The 11,913-nt window shown below is 40.5% G+C and overlaps 1 protein-coding gene across 2 annotated transcripts in view; it reads right to left on the bottom strand.

Moving 5' to 3' along the window:
• Positions 1–201: 201 nt before the first annotated feature.
• The window catches only part of LOC124117407 (kelch-like protein 3), a 211,884-nt gene continuing 200,172 nt past the window's right edge, over positions 202–11,913 (bottom strand). For both annotated transcript variants that reach the window (XM_048402644.1, XM_048402645.1), the window contains exon 12: positions 202–2,255. In XM_048402644.1, coding sequence (XP_048258601.1) covers positions 2,080–2,255 — 176 coding nt within the window. In that variant the 3' untranslated portion in view covers positions 202–2,079. The remainder of the gene's footprint in view (positions 2,256–11,913) is intronic.

Here is an 11,913-nt window from a genome sequence, read left to right as displayed (position 1 = left end):
GACGGACGCCCCAATATGGCATAAGCTCACCTTGGTCCTTCGGACCTGGTGAGCTAAAATTAGAAGCATGGGCAAAAGAAAAGGAAATGCAAATGTTTTTTTGAAGCATTAATGTAATTGCATGAGCAAAGATAAGAAAGACATCTGTATTTTAGTTTCAAATTATTTTAACACCCTTGGTGGTAAGATACATAAAGGTGAATTAAGTCAATTATCTTTAATATATTTCAGAAAAGTTGATCTGAGCATATAATATTTAACATGATCAATATCAGTCTACACAAAGTTAACATGTCAGGTAAGGCTAAAAAAAGAAGAAAAAAGTCTTGGTTCTCAGGCACCGCCCCATCATCACAAAGTCTGCTGCACGTTTCGTTTTCATTTCCATTTTCACACAACCCCGGCAGTGAAAAGATACAACACAAATCGACCCAACATAGCGTGCAGTTACTTCCCTTTAAATGCGCACTGCTTCACTGTCATGGTCATGGCGGCCATAAGAGTTTGTGTGCTTGTTTTGCAGTTTGCAAGTTTGCGAGACATGATGATTTACAAATTCGAATGGTATTTGTGTATTGTATGCCGGGCGTGTTTCAAATACAGAGATTAAGATTACGTGGTCTTTGTCTTGTAAAATAAGCTGGAAATAGCAATCAGCTGTCCACCCATTTTCTCCCCGATAAAAAAATACTTAATCTCATGGGCAATATCATAATTGAAATGAAATTTCATAGGAATTGAGAGGTATCTGTAATGACTAATGATCATTTCAAGTTGATGTGATTTGCCGATCACATCATACACGATTTAGCCAAAATTAATCTGAACAAAATTGAACTAAATCTTGGAGAAAAGTAATATTATAATGGATTACAAAAGTAAGTCCAGATTCACAACAAACACTTTCATTGCCAAATAGTGTAACAACGGGACTAACTTGCATACTTTGGTACAGATTTGTTGACATGATTCTTCTGGTGTTATATGCTCACAATAACGTCTTCTCATTGTGAAATAATATTAAAGTTCATTGTATGCATGTATTATGCGCACACTGGTAGTCCAATACTGTATTCCAGTATTTTACTCATCAAGGAATACATTACTGTAGGGAGGCCCTTTCCCACGTTGATTGTACACAACTGTTTATTTGGTTACATACTAGTCTGAACAGTTCCTCCTCCCTCCCCTCCCCCCTTCACCCCACTACACACACAAAAAGAGGCTGCTTGCCTGCACTATATTTTCAAAATTTTCCATTGCCTGAGAACCAATTCTTTTAATTTTTTATGCCTTAGCAAGCCTGTTGAGATCAGCTACATTACCATACAATAGGAGACTCCACAGCAGTCACCACTGAGCTCAACCCAAAAGCAGCTTGAAGATGATGCACTTCAAAAGTGTCATCCTGCTGCACTCACACATGTATCACATTAGAGCTATGTACAAATTTATCACAAGGAATCCTGTTCAGGTTGGACATACAACCACCATCTGAATAAAGTCAAGAAACCCAGCAGTCTTTCACACCTGACACAAACATCATTCCCAGTTGGTCATAATGACTAAAATAGAGGTGTTCCTTACTGATAAACACAGATGCTTTGCGAATATATGCATCTTCTAAAAGTTGGGGGTCATGCATGCTGGTTAGGATCCCAATATGTATTACAGGTAATTTGCTTTCAGCCATGTGACACTTATAAAAGAGATCAGTCCCACATGAGAACCACTAATGTTATTCCTTTAAATTTCTATTAACCAAAAGTTCAATCAAATCTTCATTTCCTATTCACATTTGTTCTTCATAATGATATTTGTGAAGCACTGTAAGCAAATCAACACATACACTGTTGTGCCAAGACATAACCGTCACCCTGCACATATATAGGACTGTGCCACTCATTCCAATTCAGTTATATCACAATGCAGGTTGTCTCATCTCTTCTGTGTTTACCAGTAGTTTCGCATAGGTTGTTAGTGACGGTGCTGTGTTTCTTATCCATGTCACCTGAAGGAGAACAGGATGATGATGATTGATGATGATGATGATTACGATCCTGGTGATTGCAAGGAAAGCTATAAGATAGGCTTGTCTATCACAGTAACCCCAGCGTAACTTCTGCCTGTCATCATGCTAGATGGTAGCAATGTCCATGTGTTAGACTTCGGGTCAAAGCATTCCACAGAACCCAAGTTAGAAGATCCATCATCACCACCAACTACAAACAACTGTCCACCATTGGCCACAACACCTGCAACATTACATTTAGTTTTAATTTTTTCTGGAAAGAACAAAAATTCTGGATGTATGGATTTGTAAAAAGTACTTCTGCTAATAACAAATGAGTATGACATTGAAAAGAGGAGTTATAACTTGTATACCAAATTCAAATAAAGACAGAACATTAATAAAAATCTTGAAACCAATAACTTTATTGAATGCACTCTATAAAATATAAGTACTTGTATTGCAAAGGATTTATTCCAGGAAGATCTATTTCAGAAAACACAAGGTTACATGACATTATCTTTGAATCCAAAAGACAAAATAAGCCAGGATTACTGATAGATTTTGAAAAAGGCGTTTGATGTGGTATCAAAACAATTTATAAATAAAGTTTTACAAAAATATGGATTTGGACCTGAAATGATAAGATGGATAAATTAATAACTTATGATACTACATCAAGCATAATACAAAATGGACATCTATCAGAATTTTTCACGAATGAGTGAGGCTGTTGACAAGGAGACCCATTGTTGCAATAGTTTTCCACCTAGTAGCTGGTGTATGATTAGGAGTAATAATAAAATTGAATGCAAACTTGGGAAGTATGATACTGAACTATTTTTTAATGGTAAAGATGAAAGCTTATATGTGGCTATAGAAACATTTAATAAATTCTGCGAAATGTCTGTCTTAAATATTGATGTAGACAAGACAAAAACTAAATGTATAGGCTCAAAAACAGATAGCAATGATCGATTATGTCAAGACTTACAAATAGAATGGCACAATAAGGAATATGAAGTATTAGGAATTATGTTTAATCCAAAAGTAATTGAACTCTGGGTAATCAATATAAAAGAAAGCTAGAAGAAGGAAATAGACAGCTGGCAAATTGGACAAAAAGAAATCTAACTTTAATAGGAAAAATTTCAGTCATAAAGACTTTAGCGTTGTCAAAACTAGTTCACATATTTTCAAGACTACCAAACCCTTCTGAGGATTTGTCTTATCACTTGACAAAATATTTTACAATTTTATCTGGAACAATAAAAAAGACAAAATCAAAAGGACCAGCTTGACAAGAAAATATGAGGAAGGTGGATTATGCATGAGCCTTTATTGACGCACAAAAACTATTATATTGTAAAAAACAACAACATTGGGTAGCCCTTGTAATATCCCAGTTTAAGATATCTAGAAGACATTTTGTCCCGACCATTATGGCTGAATCACAACTTCAAACAAGCAACATACTACATAAAGCAAGGGCTAATAATTGAATTTACTCCATTAAAGATATATGCAATGAAAACGGATTCATGTCATTTAAAGAACTGAAACTAAAATATCCGATACAAGGTACAATATTAGACTATAAATATATTTTCAATATACCAGACTCATGGAAAAGAACAATAAAGAAAACTAGAAAAATAATTTTACAGAATCTGTACCTAAATAGCTGCTAAAGTGATCTGATGAAACCTGTTAAGGCGCTACCATCTTTTATGATAAATTAATATCGACTGAATATAATCTTAAAGTTTGTGATAAATGGCAATCAATTTTTGACTGAGTTTAATTGGAATTTCTTTTTTTACTGCATATAGATGTGTGTGTTTGTTGTTTAACGCTGCATTCAGCAATATTCCAGCCATATGACGGCGGTGCGCAAATAAACAAGTCTGGACCAGACAATCCAGTGATTGACATCATGAGCATCAATCCACGCAATTGGGATACGATGACATGCATGAACCAAGTCAGTGAGCCTGACTGCCCGATCCCATTAGTCGCCTCTTACGACAAGCATGTCGCCTTTTACAGCAAGCATGGGTTGCTGAAGACCAGGACTTCAAGATTAGGGACAGTGATATCAATCGTATCATATTTCAGAGTATTTGTGATAAACATACCCAGACTCCTATGGGGAGGGCCCAATGTACTAGGCTAAACCTTCCCCTGACCAAGTTCAGCCTTCCCTGGGGAAGTATTTCTCAGTATAACCACCGCATTTAACGCATCAGATTCATATTTAAATGCAATTGACATGCTTTAGACGGTAAATATTGTGGAACAATCGCCAAGTTGATTTTGACAATGAAATCCAATCTCAAGCCCAGGAAAACTTTCCCAAGCAAAAGACATTCAAATGAACTCTGTTTTGACGTCTCAGGCATGAATCTCGCTCACTTGAGCAGCCTTCGCGAGAGCCAAGAGAAAGATTGTTTTCAATATCATGGGTTCAAACTCTTTCTCAACAAGTGGTTCGTAATCAGCTGAAGTGAGATGATGAAGTTGGGGGTAGAAAACAAAGATGTGGACAGGAAGGAGGAGGACATCATCACCTATATATAAAAAAATGGTCAAGAAAAAACAAACATAAAATCAAATCATAGATATTATTTTATATTTGTATACTTATCCTGCATTACTAGAAAGAGCTGTGTGAAGATCTTGCTTGAAGAAGTTGTTTCAACTAGCTGAGAGGCCAACCCTATCCCACAGCTCCCATGTGACCAAGGGAAGTGACATCAGGGATCTCTTTAGGATAAGTATGCAAGTATAAAAAATATCTAGGATTTTACTGTTTTTTTAACTTATCCTGCATTACTCCTTAATGCATCTTTATCCGACAGAATCGGTGGAGGGCATACCTTCAGATGTGAACTTTCAACTCAGAACTCAGTCAATCATGGACTGTGTGGTCAGCAGCAATCGACCAGTTTGTAGGCGGGAAAAAAGGAGTCGGGTATGCAGAGTGTCCAGGTACGATGCAGCCATAGACGATAAACGAGTCAAGGTTGTAACCTTCTATTCCAAGGCAATTGCTTGGGAGGTTGAGAGGCCGTCTCTGGACAGGAGGTGAGGTCAGTGGCGTCCTGCGGGGCCACTACTAACGGACTAAAACTGTGCATGCCTTGCACGTCCTCCAAGGCGAAAACTGTGTCAGATCGCAAGAAGCACCCCTCCATGATGTGTAACGCCAGTGGAGGCGACTGCCCGGATCTTATGCAGGTTGTTGGAGCCTGGTGGGTCCAATCGCAGGCCTTGTAGGCCTGGAGAATGATGGCTCATAGCCAGAGGGCGATGGTGTTACAGCTGACTTCTTCTTGCAAGGTAGCTGACACCAATACAAAGAGGCGTCATTGTTGTCTGCAGCGTTCCTTGGACTGACCAATCTAAGAACGCAATGCTCTCACCAGGCACAGGAGGAGTTCTTGTTCATCTTCCGCACCTACTATCGATCATAAGGGGGGAATGAGAAATGATCTATTGGGATGCCCTGGGAGTTGATTCTTGGCAATGAAGTCCCAGCACAGGCGCGTTTCTCAGCAGGGTGAGAACGATGTTCGAATCCCAAGCTTCTGTAGTTCAGCTGGAATGAGCGGAGCAAGGCCTGTAGTTCCGGATCTCCCGGAACGGCCAGTACAGAGTTGAGAGCCACAATGTTGGTCATGATGGTACTACCCTTGAGGCGAAGCTTGTGGTAGAGATAGAGTAGGAACTCTCAAAAGATAGCCACTTGTCAGCGTACAAGCTCCTTGTGGGTAGACAATGTGACTTCGTGATGGCCTTCACCACTCTGTCTGAGTATCCTTTAGTGTTTAACGCTGTCTGTAGATGGACCAGACATGTAGACATAACCTGTCAGGTCCCAGATGTGTCTGCCTGCTGTGGGGATGAATCAGCAGGTTTGGCCAGTCTGGAAGTGGTCGGCATCAGTTATTTCCCTGAGGTCGATGAACCAGGCCCTCGCAGGCCACCAGGGCGCGACCAAAGTCAGATCGAGGCTCAGCGTCGACTTGATCTTTTGGATTACCCTGGGAAGGAGTACAGGCGGTGGAAAAGCGTACACTTTTAGTCCTTCCCAGGCAACGCTGAAGGCGTCGCCCACCCAGGCCAGGGGATCCAGTACTGGCAATATGAATGTCAGTATCTGATGGTTTGGACTGGTGCCAAACAGGTTGATGTTGGGGTGACCGTGGTCCCGACAAACAAAAGTGAAGTTGTCTGGGTGGAGCTTCCACTCTGTGGAATTGGATCCCCAGGTTGAAGAAGCTGAACGTCTGTTGAAGGAGCGAGTGTGAGTGAGTCATTCCCTGGTTTCGGAGGCACCAGACGACGGATGGAGACCGATGGGTCCTGACGCCTGATGTAGGGAGCTAGGAATATCTGGAGTGGGCGCAGTTGGAGCCCTTCCTCTGTAGGTCAAGTCCTGTGCTGAGGTTAGGAGGCCCAGGAGGACTTGCCATTGAATGGAGTGTGTGTGGATGGTGGAGGGCTGGGACCAGGTGTAGTTGAATACGCGCCTACCGGTCCCTGGGTACAGAGAGTAGATTGAGGTTCTGTCTGAAAAAAAGCGCTGATGAACTGAAGGCGGAATGAGGGTGTCAACTCTGATTTCTTGAGGTTGATTTTCCATCCCAGTTGGTGGAAAAGACGCAGGGTGAAGACCCTGTGACAAAGTAGAGTGACCGTCGCAATGATTAAGGAGGCAGTTGTCTATGTAGGCCTCGAACAGAATATCCCGCAGTTGGAGGTACAAGACTATTGACTTGGTAAGGTGTGTGAATAGCCACGTGGCCAAAGAAATTTGAAATGGGAGGACCGCCCATTGGTAATGGACTCCCATAAAGATGAAGCGAAGGAATTTCGTCAGGGTGAATTGGGACATTGAGATGCTTCCTCGATATCCAGCGCATCGTGTGCCTGGATCCTGGTCACCCTGAAGTAAGGTAGACGCGCCAGGTAGCATTTGTTGAAAGCGGCAAGGTTGTGAATCATTCTGTTTTTGTTGTAGTCCTTCTTGGGAACAAGGAAGATGGGTGAGTAGCCTCTTTGGACAGCAGCGAAGTGATGTTTTGGTGTAGGAGAGAGGCAGGTCATCTATAAGTGTCAACTTGTACCCCTGACGGATGATGTTTGTAACATAGGGGTCCCCTAGGATCTCCAATTTTTTTCAGAATCGACCCAATTTCCCACCTACTGGAGTGTCACGACTCTGACGCTCTGACAACTCTGATGGCTCCCTTGGAGTGGCCACAGCGGGACTGGTACGATCCTGACGACTTGCCTCTGCCTCGGCTTCTTCCTAAATAATTGGAGGAACCCCACTCTGCGGCTGAAGCGAGTTGCGTCGCAGCTAGTAGGAGCCGGACTGGGAAGGCTTGAGGGAGGCAGACTGTGAGACTCTAGCCAGGGGCCCGAGGGCAGTCTCATCGCGGGCAAAGGCTGACACTCGGACATGAGTTTTTGAAACATGACAGTTGAAGAGGGCCAGAGATGACCCGGGTTGGCGCAGAAGGTCCCACTTAAACTCTGGGTCCCAGTCGGATAAAGCTAGGTAGCCTAGGCGATGAATGGTAGTGAGTTCTATGAGTGTAGTTCTCATATGAGAACGCATATTATCCACCTGACACTATGAGGTGGTCTATCCGATATGGATTATCCTCCGACAGGTCTTGGATAATGGCCCTAGAGGTGAATGCCATGATCGAGAGAGGCTTGAGAGAGCGAAAAATCTCAATTACCATGTAGGCGAGTATATTGTCTGAGACTCGAGCGGAGGTGGAATGGTCAGACCTGGTCATTCGATGAAGGTCTTCATCAATTTTTGGGCGTGGTCCACAACCTGGAGAGAGTGGATGGGAAAGTCTTAGCTCTGAAGGTGGGAATCAGTGAGAGTTTACTGAAGTCCTCATCCAGGGTCGAGATCATATCCTTGATCAGAGGGTCTGGTGGGATAGAGGTAGGGTCCGCCTGAATGGAGTCTCTTTAGTCGACATCCTGGCCAGTCGGAGCAATAAGTGCTAGAGTGTCGGAGGACAGGAGAGTGACTACCACTGCGACGAGAGGATGGACTGGGCAAAGTGGAGTCCAGAGAGTAACGACGATGGATCCACTACTGGTGGAAGAGAGTGTGTCAGTTTAGGCATCTGTATAGGTGTTGGTGTCTGTTGCATGGCCTGCAGGTACTGTAGATGCTGTATAGAGGTGCCATCATAGGCGGCTGGTACTGTGGAGGCACCTATAGTAGTATAGGTAATGATGGTTCTGGACCACTTCCACTGGAGCCAGATTTATTACCTATACTGCTACTACAGGGGGGGGGGGTTTATGCCAAAATGATTATGTGATTTAACGATAGTCATGAGATTAAGTTAAATTGGTCCTAGCTCACCAATACCTGGGGCCAATCATTGCTTTAGATGAGTCTAAATGGTAATAAAAATATTCTTTATTATTTTTATCGATAAAGCGATATTCAACATTTTTATTAAGTTCTTCGTTCATTTTACTAGGAGACCAGACTATATAACTACACTCTTTTTGTAATTTGATAAGAAACAATTGATAACCGTATTTGGTTGGTTTGACATCACTGATATAATAAAAACCTTGTGGTAATTCTTTCCATTGAATAGCTTTCTCCATTATTATATATTTATGTTAGCATTTGTCTAAATGTAATCACACGATAGTAAACAATCTATTTTTAATCTCCAACCAGTTCTTTGGTTTTGGCACGGAATAATTGACGCGCTTGTTGCCTCCCCTGTTCTATGAACTTTTTTTTCTCGTCTTCGCTAATACCACTGGTCTTACGAGATTTTGATCGAATCTCCTGCTTCATTTCATTGTATTTGGTGAGCTCCGACAGCACTAAACGAAACTCATCCTCGGATATCTTACAATCGACCATTGCTGTCGAAATATGATCCTCAATGCTGTTCAACTTTGCTTCGGCGAGTATCCGAATACTATCGTGTTTTAATGCTTTCTTTTGTAACCTACGAGAAATGAATTTTATCGCTATTCCTGCCAGTCCCGAGACTCCAGCGGTTATTTCCATGCCGAGCACGATAGGCGCGGCGATTATAGTTGATAGTAAACCGATACCCGCTACACCGAGTCCCATGCCAGATACTAAAAGCACGGTGTCAACTCCGTCCAGAGCATTCACGGCTCTGCGATACTTTTTATACAATCCAAGTCTCAACTCCCTATCCTTCCCTATTCGATGTTTTATGTCGCTTATTTGATGTAATCGAAATCCATCAACAGTTTCCATCTTTTCAAATGCTTTACCGAGCGTCGGATATAAACTCATAGTGTATATTACGTTCATATAATAGTCTTTAATTGGTCTTGCTTAAATGTTTTGAGACTATACATCAACCTTATCAAATGTATATTATACGGCAAGAATATCTTAGAAAGAGAAATACTGTCACTTTTAATAATTTGGACCCCCTCAAGGGTTGCAACGGGCGATGCTCCGATATGAATAATACTGCAACGTTGACGCTCGTGTTTCTTGAGCCATTTAATTGATAGACCTGGTAATATTTCGAAGGCATCTTCCGGTGCATCTCCGAACAAGACTTCAATAATAAGCGTAGAAAGATTAGGTATTGCACTCAGGTTAACTTTAATATCTTCGAATTCAGTAACCAAATTTAAAGTAACATTTTTTAAGGCCGGACGACTATATAACATATGACCTGGGTTTTCTGGCAGGGGGGTAACTAACACACTTTTTCGTTTTGACGGGATATAAGCCGCGAGTACGATGCCACTATTTATTATCTTAGTTAAATTATGTCCCTTACCCATCATCACATAAGGTGGGGTAATGACGATATTCAGTAGCCACTCGATGTTTGCTTCGATCATAGTCCATTTATTATCGTCGTTGCGAGTAATATTGTACGAAGTGTTTTTAAGGAGTCTACTAACATCAACACCGCTTAAATCTCCTAGATTACCCGTGAATGTAACTTCTTTCCGATTGTATACATTATCTTGTAAGTGTAAAGCGTATAAGTTACCATCGGTACCGGGTTTACCAAATCCTTCTGTGTCTCCGAGATCGGAAAGCGCAATTGTATTACATTGTCTTACTGTTCCAGGGCCTGATGCATCAACCATTATTTTTAATATGGAGTGTTACACTTAAGTATCCTATATGTACAGGTTGGTGTTTTACATCTAATACAGAAATTTTGAGGTCTGAAATAATACCCCGCTTTAATTTTTTATATTGTAATGTTGAGAAAGATTCCGTTCTACCCCTATTATATTTTTCATTTTTCACTGGAACACTTCTTAGCAGAGTTGAAGGACTTTCTTGTTGAATATTATCTGTCGTACTGATTTGATCAAGATGGATGCACAACTCTTTATAGGGAACTAAATCGGGTAAATAGAGTCCCTGATCTGATGTCTTGATTACTGTTATTTCTCCTCCCCATCCAAGTGTGTATGCTAAGTTCACGTAAAGCTTTACATCCTTTGTTCCAGTGTTTAAAATCAGTAACCAATTTGACTCATTTTGTGTTAGACTAATTCCATTAGGCTTAAAAAATTCATCATTGAGTGAGCATACGCTGTAATACCCATCAGGTATAATGTATTTTTTACCATTTATTTCTGTCTCATTATTATAACCCCTCGTAGCACTTATATTGGTCCACAGTGGGTAATACGTTACATCGCATAGAGCGACTTCGAGTTGTCCATCCGAGTTATCGATAGTACGAAGCAGTTGAATAGACTGACCATTTGTTATTCCCAGGAGTGTAACATACATATCAAATATACAATGATACTATATCATAACTTAAATATGGAATCAACCATTATTTTTAATATGGAGTGTTACACTTAAGTATCCTATATGTACAGGTTGGTGTTTTACATCTAATACAGAAATTTTGAGGTCTGAAATAATACCACGCTTCAATTTTTTATATTGTAATAACGAGAAAGATTCCGTTCTACCGCTATTATATTTTTCATCTTTCACTGGAACACTTCTGAGAAGAGTTGAAGGACTTTCTTGTTGAATATTATCCCTTGTGCTTATTTGATCAAGATGAATGAACAACTCTTTATAGGGAGCTAAATCGGGTAATTCACCATTTGAAAACATTATTACGCCGGGTGATAATGTTGTTTCTCTTCCCAATCCAAGTGTGTATGCTAAGTTCTCACCAATAATTACTTTTGTGTATCCATTGATGATTTTCACTGTCCCATTCGCCTCATTTTGTGTGATACTAATTTTACCAGTATTAAAAAATTCCATATCAGACTTAAAATATTCATCATTGAGTGAGCTTATGCTGTAATACCCATCAGGTATAGTAATAATTCTATTAATTCTATTTTGGTCATCTATTATAAATATCTCATTATTTTTTCTCGCAGCACTTATATTGGTCCACCGTTGGTAATACGTTACATCGCATACAGCTACTTCGAGTTGTCCATCCGAGCTATCGATTGTATGAAGCAGTTCAATAGACTGACCATTTGTTATCCCCGGGAGTGTAACATACATATTAAATATACAATGATACTATATCATAACTTAAATATGAAATCGAGATACATTACTAATCAATCGATTATAGTAACTGCCTCTGGTGCTGAATTTTTCGTTAAATTCCCCGATATCTTTGAAAAGTACAGGGTCACGGCAACTAGCGATAAAATGGTGCACGATTGGTTTCACAATCCGATGCAATTTTGGCAGAATCAGTTAAACTTTGCCATATGGTGTGCCACAACGGGATGTGGCGTATCTGTTAATGCCCCAGGATTTATGCTAAATAAGTCTGTTTTATTATTTCACGTGTACTATCAGATTAGACGTATACTAAAAGAAATTA

The sequence above is a fragment of the Haliotis rufescens genome, unplaced genomic scaffold (assembly GCF_023055435.1).
Source record: "Haliotis rufescens isolate VD_foot unplaced genomic scaffold, xgHalRufe1.0.p SCAF_28, whole genome shotgun sequence".
NCBI lineage: Eukaryota > Metazoa > Mollusca > Gastropoda > Lepetellida > Haliotidae > Haliotis > Haliotis rufescens.
This window is presented reverse-complemented; position numbering and strand designations above follow the sequence as displayed.